The following is an 18,481-nucleotide window of genomic DNA, read 5'->3' on the forward strand; positions in this document are numbered from 1 at the left end:
CCGGTGGTTGGGGCATAGACTTGGACTACTGTGATATTGAATGGTTTGCCTTGGATTGGAACTGAGATCATTCTGTCATTTTGAGGATTGTATCCCAGTATTGCTTTTCCTACTCTTTTATTGACTATGAAGGCTACTCCATTTCTTCTGAGAATTCCTGTCCGCGGTAGTATACCTGATAGTCATCTGAATTAATTTAATCCATTCCTGTACATTTTAGTTCGCTGATTCCTAAGATGTCGATGTTCAGTCTTGTGATCACTTGTTTGATCACGTCCAGCTTTCCTTGATTCATGGAACTTACGTTCTACTTTCCTATGGAGAGAAAATCTTTACAGCATCGGACTTTCCTTTCACCACCAGATACATCCAAAACTGAACATCCTTTTGGCTTTGGCCCAGTCGCTTCATTCTTTCTGGCGCTACTAGTACTAGACCTCTACTCTTCCCCAGTACCATATTGGACAACTTCCAACCTGAGGGGCTCATCTTCCAGCGTCATATCTTTTTTTCCTTTTGGTACTGTGAATGGGGTTTTCATGGCAATGATGCTGGGTTGCCATTTCCTTCTCCAGTTCATCACATTTTATCAGAACTCTCTGCTATGACCTGTCCATCTTGGGTGGCCCTGCACTCTTCCTCCTTTCCAAGGTTTTCATTGTTGTGAGCATTTCTGTTGAGGATTGGCAGCAGGGGTGGGGGGGTGTTTGGTTTCTATTCTCCCCATGTGCTGGGTGGTTGCAGCAGGTTTTGGTCACTTCACATAATCCTGTTCATTTAAGAAGGGCTCAGCAGAAGCACCAGGATCAGTGCCAAGCTCCAGCTGGAGCCTGGCACTGATCCTGGTGCTTGCGCTGAGCCCTGACAGCCCCAAAGAAGCACTGATCCTTGCGCTTCCGCTGAGCCCTGACAGCCCTGCAGCTCCAGCCATCTCTCGCTCAGGCTTGTGCAGTGCTGCCACCGATTCAGCTCCTTCCCCTCCCCTGCTACCACTTTTCTAGGCTGGTTGCGTACCACCGACCAGGTGCCAATGTGCCACAGGTGGTACCCATACCACTGGTTGAAAAGCCCTGTACTAAATGACATTTTTGAAAAATAATGGGTTTGTAAAAGTCTTTTTTATTTTCAATTTTATTTTGAGATCAAATGTTCTTTGGTATTGAGATCTGTCCTAAAAATAATAATGTAACACTTGGGGCTGAAGATGCAGCCCAGCAATCCAGCACTGGAAGTCAAGATGGAGAAGACCTGAACAGCCACCATGTACTTCCCCTTGGTGCTCAGGTAGGCAGGCACAAAGGACACCCAGACACTGCAAAAGACCAGCATGCTGAAGGAGATCAGCTTGGCTTCATTGAAGGCCCCAGGGAGATTCCTGGCCATGAAAGCCACCATGAAGCAGACAACTGACAGGAAGCCCATGTACCCGAGGGCAACGTAAAACATGGTGACAGAACCCTCATTGCATTGCAGGATGATCTCTCTAGGTTGGGAGTGCATGTCAGAGTCAGGGAATGGGGGGAAAGTGCCCATCCATATGCTACACATGACAACTTGGAAGCCAGAACAAGAAAGGACAATGTAGTTTGCCAAGCTCTTCCCCAACCATCTCTGCACTTTATTTCCTGGCTTTGTGGCCAAGAAGGCTAACACCACTGTGATCGTTTTGGCCAAGATTGAAGAAATGGCAACTGAGAAGACAATGCTGAAGGCTGTTTGTCGGAGGAGGCAGGTTACTCTCCTTGGCTGGCCAATGAACAGGAAGGAGGTCAAGATGGAAAGCAGGAGGGAGATCAGGAGAATGTAGGAGAGGTCTCGGTTATTAGCTTTGACAATTGGTGTTTCCATGAATTTAATGAAGACCCCCAAGCCAAAGCCTGTGCTTAAAGAGAGGAACAAGGTAATGGAAGTCAGGATAATCCCCAGATTTTCCTTATAAGAAAGATAGCTTTTAATCTTGGGAATACAGCGAACTTGATTGGTGTTTGGATGTTGATCTTCTGGACATTTGGTACATTTCTCTGCATCTGAAAAAGAGCAAGAACAGGATCTTCCTTTAACATGTCCCTTAATCACATGCCTTGTTTGGGTAAACTTGTTGGTGTGAATGACTGTGTCAACACTGCAAATGAATTTGGCTAAAGCCATTTCCACTTCATTTTCATTTGCCACAGAGTTAGGAGGGGGGATGGGTATTTGCTAGCTTAGTCAATACAATAAATTGTTCTGTCTGAACCAAGGTCATTGCTGCCTGCATTTTCGCAGGCTGAAACTTTTGTTAGGAAGCCCACCAAAGTAGTTTATTGGGGAATGTGATTATGACATTTTACTGGGGTGGGAAGTTCAACTTTGTTACTTTGTAACATTTGGAAGGGAACTTCAATCTTGGTTTCACTTTTGATCATGCCAATACTATGTAGCTAAATAAATATGTTCTTTTTATTTTTTATTAGTTTTCCAATATTACAATAGTATCTTTAAAAAGTAACAGTAGTGTCTGCATTACAATAGTTCCATTTCAGACAAATATGCATTATTACCAATCTCCAAATTGTTGTAACCAATACTTCCTCTCTCTTTTTTCCTTTAATACATACTATCTCTTATCTAAATTAACATACTTCTCATTGCTATCCATCAGTCATTTAATAGTTTTCTTATATTTATCAATACTTTAGTATATTTTATATTTTAACAGTCCACCTTTAAAACATCAAACACCTTATATATTTTTCTAGATTTAATTTTACATTGATATTAAAATTAAATGTTTAAAATTTCTCATTTTCATATTGCTAAATAACTTTCTTTCCCTTTACACAATTTTCTCCAATACCTAGTAATGTAATACACCTTTTATTTATCTCATTTCCATATCAATATTAGTAGTACAATATTAGAATAGTAGTCATTAGAATACCAATTGCATTGAGGAGAAAGAGGGGGAGGACAATATAATATTCTTTTTTCTCATTTATAGTTTCCACATATTAAAAATTAACCACAATTTCTTCCGTTTCAACATTTAATACATCATCTCATGTCACTACATCCAAGTATATTAGTTACATTCTATCATTTTTAAGATATATACCTCTTAATTCATATCATTTAAGGAACTCAATATTTCAATGTTAATATTCATACACCTGTGTTTTATTTTTATTTTTTAATTAGTCAGTATTTTTATCTGCTCATCAAAACAATCTCTCATAATCGAAGTACAATCCTGTCTATTTTGGTATTAACTATTTCAGGCCTCTTAAGAATGTTCATATTTCTTCAATCTTATTCTTGCTTTCTTCCTTTGCCATGTCATTTTTCGCTTCTTTGCCTCAGGATCATCAAAGCATTCTTGTGTTGTTATATCATATTGAAGTGGCCCTCCAGTCTCCACTTTTGAAGGATTGAGGAGTCTGTTAACAGCACCAAATCTTCTCATTATTTTTGCCTCTTGATATAATTGTCCTGGTCTGAATAGATTTTTTCCGCCTTTTTTCCATTATAATCTTCCAAAGTCTGTATTTGTTGAATATTTAATTCTTCTGCCAATGTATTTGATTGTTCCATTTCTTCTGTTAAGTTCTGTCCCAATACGATGTAGCCAAATAAATAGGTTCTTTAAGGAAACCTTTTGCCTTGGAGTTTTTTTTTTACGGCTCTCATCTATCAGAACCACGACAGACTGGTTATAGGTGAACTCAATATATTTCTTCATTTCCCTCCAGCTACTGTAGAATAGCTTAATATTTCTTTTCTTTTCTTTTTTACTGTTACCATTTTATCAATGAACTTGCTTAAAGAGAAGAAGTGAAGAAGGAAGGATTCAAGGAAGGAAGGCAGTTCCAACCATTTAACTTTTAACTGCTGAACCTCTTGAAAACTGGAGTCCAGTGTTTTGTCAATGATTTAAGGCACCAATATGATCCAGCCTATACTGGAATGAATTACATGTGGACTGCTTAATGTAGCTTATACCAGCTGAAATGTATAAGCACTTCTTTTGCCATAGAGAAAGAAATTTTAAGTGGAGTGGCCCTTGAAGATGAGTTGGATATGGAGTGAGGACATCGAAATGCATTCCTCATTTTTTATTACCAGAAAGAGGAACATCTTCCAATATGAACGAGAAGGAAGTTTGACTCAATCTCAATTATGATTCCTCTACTCTCCCTTCCCTTCCCTTCCCCTCCCTTCCCTCATGTCCCCTCCCCCCTCCCTTCCCCTCTCCTCACCATGGGTTATGACTTTGAAAATTACTAAGAGGAGCTTCCAGTAGAATCTCTGCAATGTCAACCTCAGGAAGTAGAAACCCAATAGTCACCTGAGGATGACCAAAAAATGGCACCACCTGAATAGATGGAGCAGTCAAAAGATTATTATGTCAGGCTGCAGAATCCATCCACCACATCAATTTGATGAATAGAACAGCCAGGATATTCTATGAAACTTTTTTAGTAAATAAATAAATCCTTTGATTAAAGTCAGGTGGCTTCAACCTGAAACTGTAGCTGCCCAAAACACCAATTCAGATATGGTCACTTGCAAGAATCTAATCAATCCTCCTACAAAAATCCAAATAAAGTTCCATCAATATATTCTGGAATCTGGAAACTCACTGTTCAGAGCAATGAAGTAAATAGTAGTTGGAAACATGGAAGATGTGTTGTAAAAGATAAAGATCAAGAGTCGTCATCTCTCTCACAACACTCAACCCTCACTTATTCTGTACCTTTATCCATGATCTTTATCCGTGTTTGCTTGACTTATATACCAGAATAATCTCCAAGATATTTTCTTACAATTCACTATAACATACCTGTATGTCTTGATCAAGACTCAAAGGGGTGGGACCCACTCTGGCCAAGCCTTCCAAAATGCATGTTAATAGAGATCTAAGGTCCTCCCCAAAGCCTGCCCCTTTCTCCTGCTTTCACCCACCTTCCATGGTGGAGATGGCTCCTTCTGCACATGGACGACAATTGTAGCAGCAGATGGGCTTCCCTTCCTGAGCCACCTTCACGAACCCAGGAGTACAGCTTTCCACACACCTGGAAGAGGGCAGGGGCTGGGCAGGTGAGGGAAAGAAATAACATCCACAAAATGAATTATTGTATTTCCTAAAACAGTTGAAGAAAAGTTTGGGGATCTCCAGTTCAAGACTTATCTTTGCTAAATTTGAAACTTAGAAAAATCGTGGAGCGTATAAAACTGTTTTGGATGTTTGTTGTTGCCTATATATCTTCTAATATTTCTCACACACTTTTTTTAGAATACAGAATAACAGACTTGGAAATGACCTTGGAGGTCTTCTAGATCAACCCCATGCTCAAGTAGAAGACCTTATACCAGTCTGGACAAATGATGTCCAATCTCTTCTTAAAAACCTCCAGTTATGAAGCACCCATAACTTCTGGAGGCAAGCTGCTCCATAAATTAAGGGTACTTATTGACAGGAAATTTCTCCTTAATTCTAGGTTGGATCTCTCTCTGAGAGGTTTCTATCTGTTCCTTATTGTCCTGCCATCAGGGGCTTTGGAGAATAGGTTGACACCTTCTTGTCTGCAACAGTCCCTCAAATATTGAAAGACTGCTATAATGTCTCTCTTAATTCTTCTTTTTGTTAGACTAGCCATTGCCAGTTCCCACAACTGCAGATCATATGATTTAGCCCCCAGTCCCCTAATTATCTTTAATTAATCAGAATAGAGTTAGAAGTTATCTTGCAGGTCTTCTAGTCCAACTGTTCTGTACCAGCCTACTACCGGCCCTGCAGAAAAGGCAGGGACAACCCCTTTTACAAGAAGGCAAGAGGCTAGAACTAAGCCTGCCAAATTTATTAACATAAAAACATAAACAGAGCAAACAGAGCAAAGAGAGCAAACACGAACCATGAAACAGGAGCTATTCAAACGGTTGCCTTCAGCAAACCAGCCCTCCCACACATTTCCCTTTTAAACAGTTCAGGGCGTGGCTTCTCTCTGCCTCCTTCCGAGGTGCCCCATTGCCTTCCTCTGTTTATTCCTGATTGACTGCCTCCTGCGTCGGGCATCCTTGAACAGGCCCAGCTGTGGGTCATCTTCATCCATGCTGTCAGGCTCACACAGCTGGGTCTGCGTCGTGACCAGATGGGAGGGGCCTGGCTGAGGGCTCTGTGGAGCCTCAATATTATTCTCAGCAAGCTCTCCAACACCCCCCTCCTCCTCCTCTGAATCGTCCGACCCAACTGCCAAACCCACAGGCTGACCCTGAATCACAACACCAACCCGCTGCTCAACCAGGAGACAGTGTACCATTTCAGACAAGTAACTCTCCAGTCTATTCTTAAAAACCTCCAGTGATGAAGCACCCACAGGCAAGCTGTTCCACTGGTTGATTGTTCTCATTCTTAGGAGGTTTATTCTTAATTTTAGGTTGCTTCTCTCATTGATTACTTTCCATCCATTGTTTCTTGTTCTGCCCTCAGGTGCTTTGGAAATAAATTGATCTCCCTCCTCTTCATGGCAACCTCTCAAACACTGGAATACTGCTATTAGGACCCCCTAATCCTTCTTTTCTCTAGACTAGCCAAACCCAAATCCTGCAATTGTTCTTTACATGTTTTAGTCTCCAGGCTTTGTTGCTCTTCTTTGCACTCCTTCTAGAGTCTCAGGATCTTTTTTAGTTTAAATTTTCAACATATATACTCAAGGGAATGTTGGGTGGATCCTTTGCTTTGTAGAAGTGAATCGTGTTGCCCCATGATTTGAAACATACTCCCTATGAGAAAACTGTTAACTGTTAAGGATATTTTTCTCAGACACATGAACATGAAACCAAAGAAGACACTTCCTCTCTTCGAGAACTGAGATGAAACGTACTCCCTAAAAGAAAACTGTTAAGTGTTAAGGATATTTTTGTCAGACACATGAACATGAAACCAAAGAAGACACTTCCTCTCTTAGAGAACTGAGATGACATCCCTGTCCCAACTCTGCAATCCTCTTGGTGAGACCTTCAGAAAGGATAGAATAAAGTCTTTCACCACCTCAATCAGCATTTCCATATTTGCAGTAGCATTCTGGTTGATCATCAACTTGAAATCCAAGTATCCTTCTCTTTCTAGACTCCCAAGTTTTACTTTGGTAATAGACATATCAGGTAAAACCATCCAGTGCACAATGTCCAGGTCTTCTACCAGTTCTCCATTTTCATCGATATAGACCCCATTGATACAGTTATTATGAAACTGAGAGCTTTGAAAGAAGGAATGAAGCTGTAATGGAAGAGAAAATAGACAATGTTACGCAGGACAAATAAAGCTCTATGGCAAAAATCATCAGTTTGTGCTGGAAAGATCTGTACTGAGCAATATGTAATAAAAATCTATTAAAAGGACCAAGAATGACCATTCAAAACAAAAATTGAAAAAAGTTGTTCTTTATCAAAGACAAAGCAGCCCTTAGCACCCTAAAAAGGGACCAAACCATCCTCCTCCTATCAGCACACAAAAAGAAAATCACACTGATTGTCGGAGAAGCTCTATACAGTCAGTAAAAACAAGACCAGGAGCTGCCTGTGGCTCAGACCATGAGCTTCTTGTTGCAAAGTTTAGGCTTAAACTGAAGTTAGTAGGGAAAAGCACTAGGCCACTCAGGTATGAAATAAGTCATATCCCTGTTGAATATACAGTAGAGGTGACAAATAGATTTAAGGAATTAGATCTGATAGACAGAGTGCCTGAAGAACTATGGACAGAGGTTCGCAATATTGTAGAACAGGTAGCAACCAAAACCATCCCAAAGAAAAAGAAATACAAGAAAGCAAAATTGCTGTCTGAGGAAGCTTTGCAAATAGCTGAGGAAAGGAGGGAAGCGAAAGGCAAGGGAGAAAAAGAAAGATACGCCCAATTGAATGCAGAATTCCAGAGAATAGCTAGAAGAGATAAGGATGCCTTCTCAAATGAACAGTGCAAAGAAATAGAAGAAAACAATAGAATAGGGAGGACCAGAGATCTTTTCAAGAAAATTGGAGAGATGAAGGGAACGTTTCATGCAAAAATGGGCATGATAAAGGACCAAAATGGCAGGGACCTAACAGAGGCAGAAGAGATTAAGAAGAGGTGGCAAAATTACACAGAAGAATGAGCTTAACGTCCCTGATAATCACAATGAGTTGGTCACTGACCTCGAGCCAGACATCCTAGAATGTGAAGTGAAGTGGGCCTTAGAAAAGCTGAGCAACAACAAAGTTGTGGAGGTGACAGTATTCCAGCTGAGCTATTCAAAATCTTAAAAGACGATGCAGTAGAAGTGCCAGCAAATTTAGAAAACTCAACAGTGGCTACAGAATTGGAAAAGATCAGTTTACATTCCAATTCCAAAGAAAGACAGTGCCAAAGAATGTTCTAACTATCGCACCATTGCACTCATTTCTCATGCTAGTAAAGTTATGCTTAAAATCCTACAAGCTAGACTCCAGCAGTATGTGGACCGAGAACTACCAGACGTACAGGCAGGATTTCGAAGAGGCAGAGGAACTAGAGATCAAATTGCCAACATACGCTGGATCATGGAGAAAGCTAGAGAATTCCAGAAAAACATCTACTTCTGCTTCATTGACTATGCTAAAGCCTTTGATTGTGTGGATCATAACAAACTGTGGCAAGTTCTTAAAGAGATGGGAGTACTAGACCATCTTATTTGTCTCTTGAGAAACCTATATGTGTGCCAAGAAGCAACAGTGAGAACTGGACACGGAACCACTGATTGGTTCAAAATTGGGAAAGGAGTCCGGCAAGGTTGTATGCTGTCACCCTGCCTATTTAACTTATATGCAGAGCACGTCATGAGAAAGGTAGTGCTAGATGAATGCAAAGCTAGAATTAAGATTGCCGGAAGAAATATCAACAACCTAAGATATGCAGATGATACCACTCTAATGGCATTAAATGAAGAACTAAAGAGCCTCTTGTTGCGGGTGAAGAAGGAGAGTGCAAAACTTGGGTTGAAAGTTAACATTAAGAAAACCAAGATCATGGCATCCGGCCCTCTCAATTCCTGGCAAATAGATGGGGAAGAAATGGAGGTAGTGACAGATTTTATTTTCCTGGGCTCCAAGATCACTGCAGATGGGGACTGCAGCCAAGAAATTAAAAGACGCTTGCTCCTGGGGAGGAAAGCCATGGCAAATCTAGACAGCACACTAAAAAGCAGAGACATCACCCTGTCAACAAAAGTGTGTATAGTCAAGGCTATGGTCTTCCCAGTTGGAATGTATGGCAGTGAAAGTTGGACCATAAGAAAGGCTGAGCGCCAAAGAATTGAGGCCTTTGAACTATGGTGCTGGAGAAGACTCCTGCAAGTCCCTTGGACTGCAAGGCGATCAAACCGGTCAGTCCTAGAGGAGATCAACCCTGACTGCTGTTTAGAAGGCCAGATCGTGAAGCTAAAACTCAAATCCTTTGGCCACCTAATGAGAAGGAAGGACTCCCTGGAGAAGAGCCTCATGCTGGGAAAGATTGAGGGCAAGAGGAGAAGGGGACGACAGAGAAGGAGGTGGCTGGATGGAGTCACTGAAGCAGTAGGTGTGAGTTTAAATGGACTCCAGAAGATGGTAGACGACAGGGAGGCCTGGAGGAATGTTGTCCATAGGGTCGCGATGGGTCGGACACGACTTCGCAGCTAACAACAACAACAATGTATTCCAACAAAACAAGGCAAGAAATGTAGACCTGATCAAACTGATTTCATTGCTTGCTGGTTGCCTATTTATCTTCTCTTCTAATTTTTCTCACACTACATTTTTATTTTAAATTCTCAATGTATCTACTGTAAAGTAAGTTGAATGGATTTTTGCTTTGACAAAATCAATCACTTTGTCCCATGATATAAATCCAGCTTCCTTGTAGAAGTTTGATAAACAGTTAACTGGAAGTGTTGAGGACATTTTTCTCCTAGACACCTGAACATCAAACGGGAGTCTGTTTCCTTTCTTGGAGAATTGAGATGACATCCCAAGTTTGTCTCTGCTCTAATTTTGCCATCCTCTTGGAAAGACCTTCAGAAAGAGCAGAATAAAGTCTTTCCCCCACCTTGTTCAGCATTTCCATTTTTGCAATAGCATTCTGGTTCATTATGAACTTGAAATCAAGGGATCTCACTCTTACTAGCCTCCCAACTGTCACTTTACTAACAGAGAGATTGGAGAAAACCAGCCTGTTCACCATGTCCAGGTCTGCTACCAGCTCTCCGTTCTCATCCAAATATACCCCATTGATGTAATTATTAAAAAAAACCTGAGAGGTTTGAAGGAAAGAATGAAGCTGGAAAGGAGGAGAAAATGACCAATGTTACGTAGACACAGAAAGCTCCCTGGCAAGACTGCTCCATTTGAGCTGGAATCTGTATGTAGCGATATAGAATAAAAATCTTCTTAGAAGGACCAAAAATGACTTGGAACATAAGAATGGTAAAGAATGTCCTTTATCCATTCCATTCATAATTATCACATTGGAAAACCAATGGCAAGTTTAGCAAAGGATACATCCATTGTGAACTAATGAGCTGCAAAGTTAAAGTCCGAAAGGAAATGGATATTGTACATAACAACACGGAAAAATTGGTGGGATGAAACCCACAAATGGAACACACAGCTAGAGGGATTTAAATTATTTAAAAGAAACAGACCAAATAAAAGAGGAGGTGGAGTTGCTCTCTATATAAGAAATAACTACATCTCTATAGAAATAGAGCACAACAATGATGAAAACTCTCTTGAATGCATTTGGGTCAATATAAAAGGGGGAAAAATGACATTGCCATAGATTTTTACTATAGGCTACCCAACCAAACAGAGGAAATAGATGAACTTTTTGCTAAGCAGTTTACTAAGGTATGTAGGAAGCACATCACAATAGCAATGGGACACTTTAACTAACCTGACATCAATTGGGAGACAAACCAAGTGAGAGATCCAACAGGTTCCTGACCAGCCTAGCTGACAATTTTGTTATGAAAAAAGTAGAGGAGAGAAATAAGGATACTGGATCTAATTCTTGTTAATAGAGAAGAAATGATAGAGGGGGTTGAAGTTGTCAGAATTTTGATGGAGAATGATTATGTCATACCGGAATTCAATATAAGGCAGACACAATCAATTGAACATAGTCAAACTAGTGTCCTAGACTTTAAAGAAACTTGGAGTGAACTTCGGAAGGATTCCATGGATGAAAATCTTAAAGAGGAAATCAACCCAAGATGCTTGGGAAATTCTAAAAAATATGATTATAAAAGCCCAGTTCAACACGGAAAAACTGGTGGGATGAAACCGACAAATGGGACACACAGCTAGAGGGATTTAAATTATTTAAAAGAAACAGACCAAACGAAAGAGGACGTGGAGTTGCTGCCTATATAAGAAATAACTACATCTCTATAGAAATAGAGCACAACAATGATGAAAACTGTCTTGAATGTATTTGGGTCAATATAAAAGGGAAAAAATGACATTGATATAGCTTTATATCATAGGCCACCCAATCAAACAGAGGAAGTTAATTGCTAAGCAGTTTACTAAGGTATGTAGGAAGCACATCACAATAGTAATGGGAGACTTTAACTAACCTGACAACAATTGGGAGACAAACTCTGCACCAAATGGAAGATCAAACAGATTCCTGATAAGCCTAGCAGACTTTTTTCTCCCAAAAAGTAGAGAAGGGAACCAGGGAATTAGCCACATTGGACCTAGTTCTCACTAACAGAGATGAAATGATAGCCACAGGAACCTTTTGGGGGGGGAGTGATCATGCAATATTGGAATTCAACATTATGCAAGCACAAGCAATAGAACACAGTCAAAGTAGAGTCTTGGACTTTAAGAGAGCTAATTTCAATAAACTTAGAGACAGCTTTGGAAGGATTGAATGGATGAGAATCCTCAATATACTTAATATAGACAGCACACATTTTTAGACTGTGTGGTACATGCTAATGGTTCTGCTTCTAAAAAGAAATTAGAAAAGAAATGAACAGGGTGCAATGAATTTCAGAAAGGAGAGTAATGGGAAATTGGAATTTAATATAATTTTTATATTCAGAATACAGTATAACTATTGTCAGGTTCTTACAGTGGTAAGATAGATTCTCAGCTGCTAAGGAGAGCTGTGCAATAGAAAATAAATACCTGCCATGCCATCAGCTTTGGACGTTTCACATTTTTACCAGATTTAAATGTATTCCTGGATCTTGACAAATAAGCTGCCTCTAAGGCCCGTGCCACAGCCCAGATTGTGTTGTAAATGAAATAGTTGTCCTTAGTCAGGATTGGATCCATTTCTTCTTCCTTGAAAGGCTCCAGATCTTCTCTCTGCCTACACCGTCTCCAGACTTTCACTGAAAAGGCATCACTGCTGTAGGAACACAGGAAGGAGGTCTCTGCAAAGTATCTCATAAAAGATTGTAGATTCTGAACATACGCTGCAATTTGATTTTTCTTCAAAGGAAAGGAAAAAATGCTATGGATGTATTGAACAGGAAAGATTCGTTTTGACAAATAAAAGTCCCAGCGGACTGTAGTGATCAGGACGTTTCCTCTAGGAGGTTCAGGAAGCCCTTTGAATACCATATTCATAAGCAAAATCCCTACATTGAATGAAGTCACGTCTGCACCATAAATAAAGACCTTCACCTTTCTCCACCTGAGGTATAATGGCCAGACTATGTTCGCTTTCCGAGAAGCTGGAGAAAAGGTTTGTGATAAAACTGGGCAAATGCCATTCCTGGTCAGCATGGAGGTCAATGTCCTCATGAACCTTTGTCCATTCTCAGTGTCTGGAGCAAGGAGACCCACCAAGGTCCACCTGAAATGGAGGACCAGCTTCACCATCCCTGGGTAATGGAGTCCTTCAGCAGGGAGCATTGGATAGAAGAAAGGATTTTTATCACTCAGAGAATCAAAACCGTAATTGATCTGAAAAGGGGAAAAAAAACACCTTTTTTATTGGAGACCATAAAAACAATATCTAGCCCTAATGGAGGAATTGTTTCACTCCTCGCAATAAAGAACCTTTTTTAGGTAGTCTCTGCTCATTCTGCTCTTACATTGCCTCCCTTCTCACTTCAGTGTAGCATTTGGCTATTGGAAATAGCCAGCAGGGATGCACAGTCTGCATTACTAGTGTGCCAGGGAGAGGATTATCTGCTCAGACCCTTCCCTTCCATTTGATAGAACCTTCGGCCTTACTTCATGCAATTCCCACAATAGAACTTTGCTCTTCATTTACAACAGAGTTTCTCTGGCTGTAAGTTGCATGTCCAAAAATGGCCTTCCCAAGAAATACACACCTGTGGGATTTTGTAGATTCCCAACATGGCTGAAATCTGGGTGGAGGTGTCAGTATCAGCCCCTTCAAGAACTGCCACTGTGTTTCTCTGCCTTCCACAGCTGTAGTTGGGAACATTGGCCTCCCCCTCTGAAAGCAGGTCCAGCAAAGCCTCTGAGGTCATTTGTGCATTGAAATAATTGTCATAGATGTTGTATCCCAGGGTGACATTGAACGAAAGGTTGGGATTCTTGCTGATTGCTTGCATTGCAAAAAGGAAGGATAGAATTTTCCAATACTCTGTTACTGGATTACTGAAAGTATGAATATATCAGGACATAATCAGTGGAAGTGCCATGTTATTTAACTGTTCTTTCAATAATTATATTTTAATCCACCTAAGGCTAAGTGTTTTGGAGGCATTTTCAAATTTCAAATAAATAAATAAACAAACAAACAAATTAAAAAAAATAATCGCATCTATCTGAATGGAACTCTGAGATTCTTTCCATTTTCCTTTTATTTTTGAATATTAAATGCTTATTATTTCTGAGTTAGTCTAGTTATTGTTAACTATCTCTAATTCTTTTTTAAATTCATATTTATTAAGAATTGTTTAAGAAAATGAAATATTAATCAAAAGAAAAAAGGAAAGAAATAAATAGAGAAAGGAACAAAAGGTCCAAGAAATTAAAAAAAGAAAAAGAAAAAACCTGATTTTCCACCTTCTTTTCAACAGATAATTTTTCATTTCTGCAAACTGGACAGTTTTCACAACTGAGTCCTCCATTGTGAGAATTCCACGATCCTTCCATCATTGAGCAAACAATAATCTTGTCACAGTTGCCATATATAAAAATTATGAATGTTATCTAATTTTTTTGCTCAGATGTCCCAGTGAAAAAGAATTCTGATTTCTTCACAACTTTTAGCTTTTCAAGTTCTTTGCATGGTTGTGTCAATTTATATCTAAAATTTCTGAGCTTTCTCACAAGTCCGCCCTGCATGATAAAATATTTCCCCATGTGTTTCCCAATTCCTGCATTGGTCTGAAATATGCTTACACATATTTTATAATTTATCTGATGTCCTGTACCAAGAAGAGATCATTTTATTTTTTTTAAAAAATCTCTTAACCTATGACAGAGTGTAAACCGAATACCAGTTACCCAAATTCTCTGCATCTCTGTGTAATATCCAAATTTAATAGTGCATTCAGTCATGCAAATTTAACCTATTCATCTTCTGTTTCAAATTCTTAACATTTTATACATTTTTTATTAAGTGTTCACCATTTGTACATAATTCAGTTTCAAATTCAGTTATGGCTTATTCTTCATCTTGCCCTTATTCTTGCTGTTGATTAAGAGTTTAGATTGACTTCTCCAATGATTAAAAATTGGAAGTTTGACCTATTATGAAATATAGAATCATTAAAGGACACATACAGACAAAGACACTCATAATGACACATAAAGTGAGCAACTATGACTGTTAACAAATGGAGTCAGTGCTCAATTTCTGGAGGTGTTTATGTTGCTCGTATGTCCACAATAAAGAGTTAACTGACATTTAACTCATTGTATGATTAGATTTCTGGCATCCACTCAAATGAGATTCAGACATTTAGTTGGTGGTATAGAAAAAAATGTCGAACTTATTTCACTTTTACTTGAGAAAAAAGTCAATATTTCTCCATTTTTCTATCTGTGCTGGTGACCTTATTGGGCATGAGGGTGGTAGAAGAGAAGAACCATCCTATCTCATCCATGCACAGTCCAACTCTGCTGAGAGAATGTCAAGAAAAGCAGATGCCTCTTCTTCAAAGTCAAGAATAATAAATATCTCTACTGATTATTTATTTGAGAATGTCAGATCAGGTTCATCATCTGAAAAGGATGAACCAAGGGTGAAATGAGACAGAAAGAGAGAAAAACTAGCAGATCAAAGAGATCACTAATTGCAAGAGAGGCGGCTGAGATTTGAGAACTTAGAGTGGAATGGAGAGGCTCTAATTCTGTGCAGGAAATTTGACTTACAGAGAAATTTGAGTCAAAGGAGATTTGTTGAAGCTTAATGGTAGAAGCAGCATCCTCGTTGCAGAGACAATGCCACCAATGAGAAATTCTCCTGGCTTGTAATGGTTCTGTGGGTGCACCTCGTCCCTCTTCAGAGTCAGGATGCATTTGACTCTGAGACTTGCCAGAACTTCTTGGGGCAGCAGAAGCAGCAGAAGCAGCAACATGACTTGTGTTCCTGATGGAGTCTCCAGCCTTGTTGGGAAGACACGGTGATTTGAAGAGGTGGGAGAAACCAGCACCCTCTTCCAAGACAGAAGCTCCAGAGGTTTCCTAATCCAGACAGAGTCCATCCAAGACTTCACATCTGCAGCCCCTGCCTGTCTTAAATGCCTTGCTTTGAAGACCCGGCGATATAAAGAGGTGAAAGACATTGAATCCCTCTTCCGAGACAGAAGCTCCAGAAGTTTCCTAATCCAGACAGAGTCTATACAAGCCTTCACATCTGCAGCCCCTGCCTGTCTTAAAAGCCTTCAAGGCCACTTATGCAACCAAGATTTTCCATTGCAAAGAGATTAGCCAACAAAGGCTTTGATATGATATCATAGTGGAAGTGTGTTTGTGTGATATCTGTCTTTGGAGATTTAGCACCAAGAGAATAAATAAATCACTATGATTTGGATAAGGGCCACAAGGAGAGACATCATCTCTCAAAACTCTGAGTGAGTCAACAAGCAGGTGCTGAATGGGAGGAGTCACAAATGGGATCAAACTCTGAAAATGAGACAAAGAATGAGATGGGAGAACTTTTTCCCAAACATCCCTTAGAAAAATCTCTTGATATATTCCAGTCTCAAGAGAGAACTTTAGCATGAGTCTGAAATACCCATCTTCAATATGGATAGAGTTGGTTCTAGTTTACCTTTGTTAAGAAATGGGTGGCTGTTTTTGTTTATGTGATATTCTTCTCTCTTAAAATGTACAAAACCAAAACAAAGTCCCTGAAAATCTTGTTTGTTCATTATAGTCATGAAAAGTTTGACTTTGTGTTCTACTGTTGGGACATTTCAATTTTGGGGGAAAAAAGTAGTTATTTTTCTTCATTGGGAGAGAAGCCATTATTTGTTTGTAAAGGTGCAACTAAATAATAGAAGAAACCAAAAGATGACTGTGGTCAGGGACCAGTGTATAAAGTGATAGAAAAAGTACAGCAAACTATTTACATGTTTGGAGTTAAATTCATGAATAGGTAAAATGTGGATAGCATAACAATTTTAGGTATAAACCTATGAAACCTGTTGAACTGGTCTAGGTATCTATAAAGTTTGTCTAATTTGTTTGATATCTCTTCGGTCCCTGCTTAAATGTGTGTGAAGAATCAGTCGGGAAATGGAGTGGGTTAAGTCATTAATTTTTGGGCATCCAATATGGCCCATGGAAGGGCTAGCACAGGGAGATTCTTGGTACTCCCTCTATGAAACCATATCATCTGGTTGGACCCAGAACCCAGCCGTTCTCTCTGGCATCCCCTGCCTTGTGGAAGAACCTCCCTGGAGAGCCGGACAGATCCAAATAGGTTGATGTCAGTCAAAGAAATATTTGTAGCTCAGGGTTGAAATGAGGACTCTTTGGTGCTCTCTGAGGTTGTTTGTTTTCTTGCAGATGTTTCAGTACCTGAAGAGGTAACATCATCAGCGCTAGTAACATCACTTAGCACTGATGATGCTGCCTAGTTTGGGTAATGAAATGTCTGCAAGAAAACAACGAAGATCAGAGAGCACCAAAGTCCCCTGCTGTTGTGTCCTTAGCGATTTATTAATCAAATTTATATAGCCAGATATGTCACAAAAAGTGATTCTGAGCAGTGTACAACAATCCAATTAAAAAACAAATTCTGAAGGCAGCTGTGGAAGGTAGCTCAGACTTAGCTTGACCTACATGCTGTCAAAATGGTTCTGATCAATGAAGGGTGTGAAAGGACAACAATGAGTCAGTTTCCTGGGGCTCGGAATTTCCCACTCAGCAATGGAAGACTCAGAAGCTTTTTTTGTTAAATCCCATTTATATCCCGCCCTTCTCCAAAGACTCAGGGCGGCTTACAATCTAAAGCACAAATCAATGTGCTTAGCAATAGCCTTCATTCTATGTATATGCCTGCTTTATTAGGGCTTTCGCCCCCTCCCCAAGCGGCATTATTACAAACTCAGCTTATTGCCCCCAACAATCTGGGTCCTCATTTTACCTACCTCGGAAGGATGGAAGGCTGAGTCAACCTTGAGCCTGGTGGGATGCGAACCTGCACTAATTGCAGGCAGCTGGTGTTACTTAAGGAGGCATTAGCCCACTGCTCCACCAAGGCTCTTTTACCATGTTCAAAAGAATTTCTACCTCTTGTAAATGGCCTGAGAGGGAATGTGTTGCCCCATGTATAATGGGAAATGTCTTGGGAAGTTATATTAGTTCTTCCAGGAAAATAAATAGTAGATTGCTCTTCATGTGTAGGAGATTAATACTATATAAATATGATGTCACTCCCTATAGGCAGAGGTTCAGGAGCCACACTTAAGACAAACAGAAAGGGATTTGTGAATATGGGCAAGGTTAGAAGATCTAAGTAGGAAATGGTTGAGGCCAGAGGAAAGAAGCAAAGAAAAAGTGGTAAATTTTAGATCAGATTCTACAGATACATGTTCTACATGTTCAAAAGAATTTCTATCTCCTGTAAATAGCCTGAGAGACAATGTGTTGCCCCATGTGGTAGAGAAGATAATTTTAGAACAGATTCTACAGATACTCTCTATCAAACTGAGGGTTTGGGTTCAAGAACACAACCCAGAATCAGGTCAGTTGAATTGGCTGAGAACTTCATGGCAGCAAAAAAGTCAGAGAATGTTGGAAGGGAAGTTGCAGGAGGAAAGTGGAGAATAAGAAGAACTATTCCAGTAAGTAGGAACATTAAAGAGCTAGAAGAGAGAAATTTCAAAGGAATAAAGAAGCCTTTGGAAGACAGTGGTAGGTCAAAGGGACCCAGAGCGGCTGCAAATGTGGGAAAAGTGGCCATTTATACAAAGAATGTAAAAGTTAAAAAAAAAAAGGAATAGCAAACTTTAGGCTAAGTGGCAAGGTCCCTGCATATTACAGAGAACTGGGCAAGTAAATG

General features: G+C 39.8%; 2 protein-coding genes across 2 annotated transcripts in view; one reads left to right on the forward strand and one right to left on the reverse strand.

Moving 5' to 3' along the window:
• The window catches only part of LOC308663021 (vomeronasal type-2 receptor 26-like), a gene marked incomplete at its 5' end in the record, with an annotated part of 262,313 nt that overhangs the window by 193,438 nt on the left and 50,394 nt on the right, over window positions 1-18,481 (forward strand). The gene's annotated exons all lie outside the window — the stretch shown is intronic.
• LOC308661344 (vomeronasal type-2 receptor 26-like) overlaps window positions 1,132-18,481 on the reverse strand; it is a gene marked incomplete at both ends in the record, with an annotated part of 31,586 nt that continues 14,236 nt past the window's right edge. The window contains 7 exons of the mRNA XM_081316266.1: window positions 1,132-2,027; window positions 4,942-5,068; window positions 7,025-7,255; window positions 10,073-10,276; window positions 12,832-12,951; window positions 13,326-13,617; window positions 15,343-15,576. Of these exons, the coding sequence (XP_081172392.1) occupies window positions 1,132-2,027; window positions 4,942-5,068; window positions 7,025-7,255; window positions 10,073-10,276; window positions 12,832-12,951; window positions 13,326-13,617; window positions 15,343-15,576 (2,104 nt within the window). The remainder of the gene's footprint in view (window positions 2,028-4,941; window positions 5,069-7,024; window positions 7,256-10,072; window positions 10,277-12,831; window positions 12,952-13,325; window positions 13,618-15,342; window positions 15,577-18,481) is intronic.

Source organism: Vipera berus, assembly GCF_964194415.1.
Source record: "Vipera berus genome assembly, chromosome: 2".
Classification (NCBI taxonomy): domain Eukaryota; kingdom Metazoa; phylum Chordata; class Lepidosauria; order Squamata; family Viperidae; genus Vipera; species Vipera berus.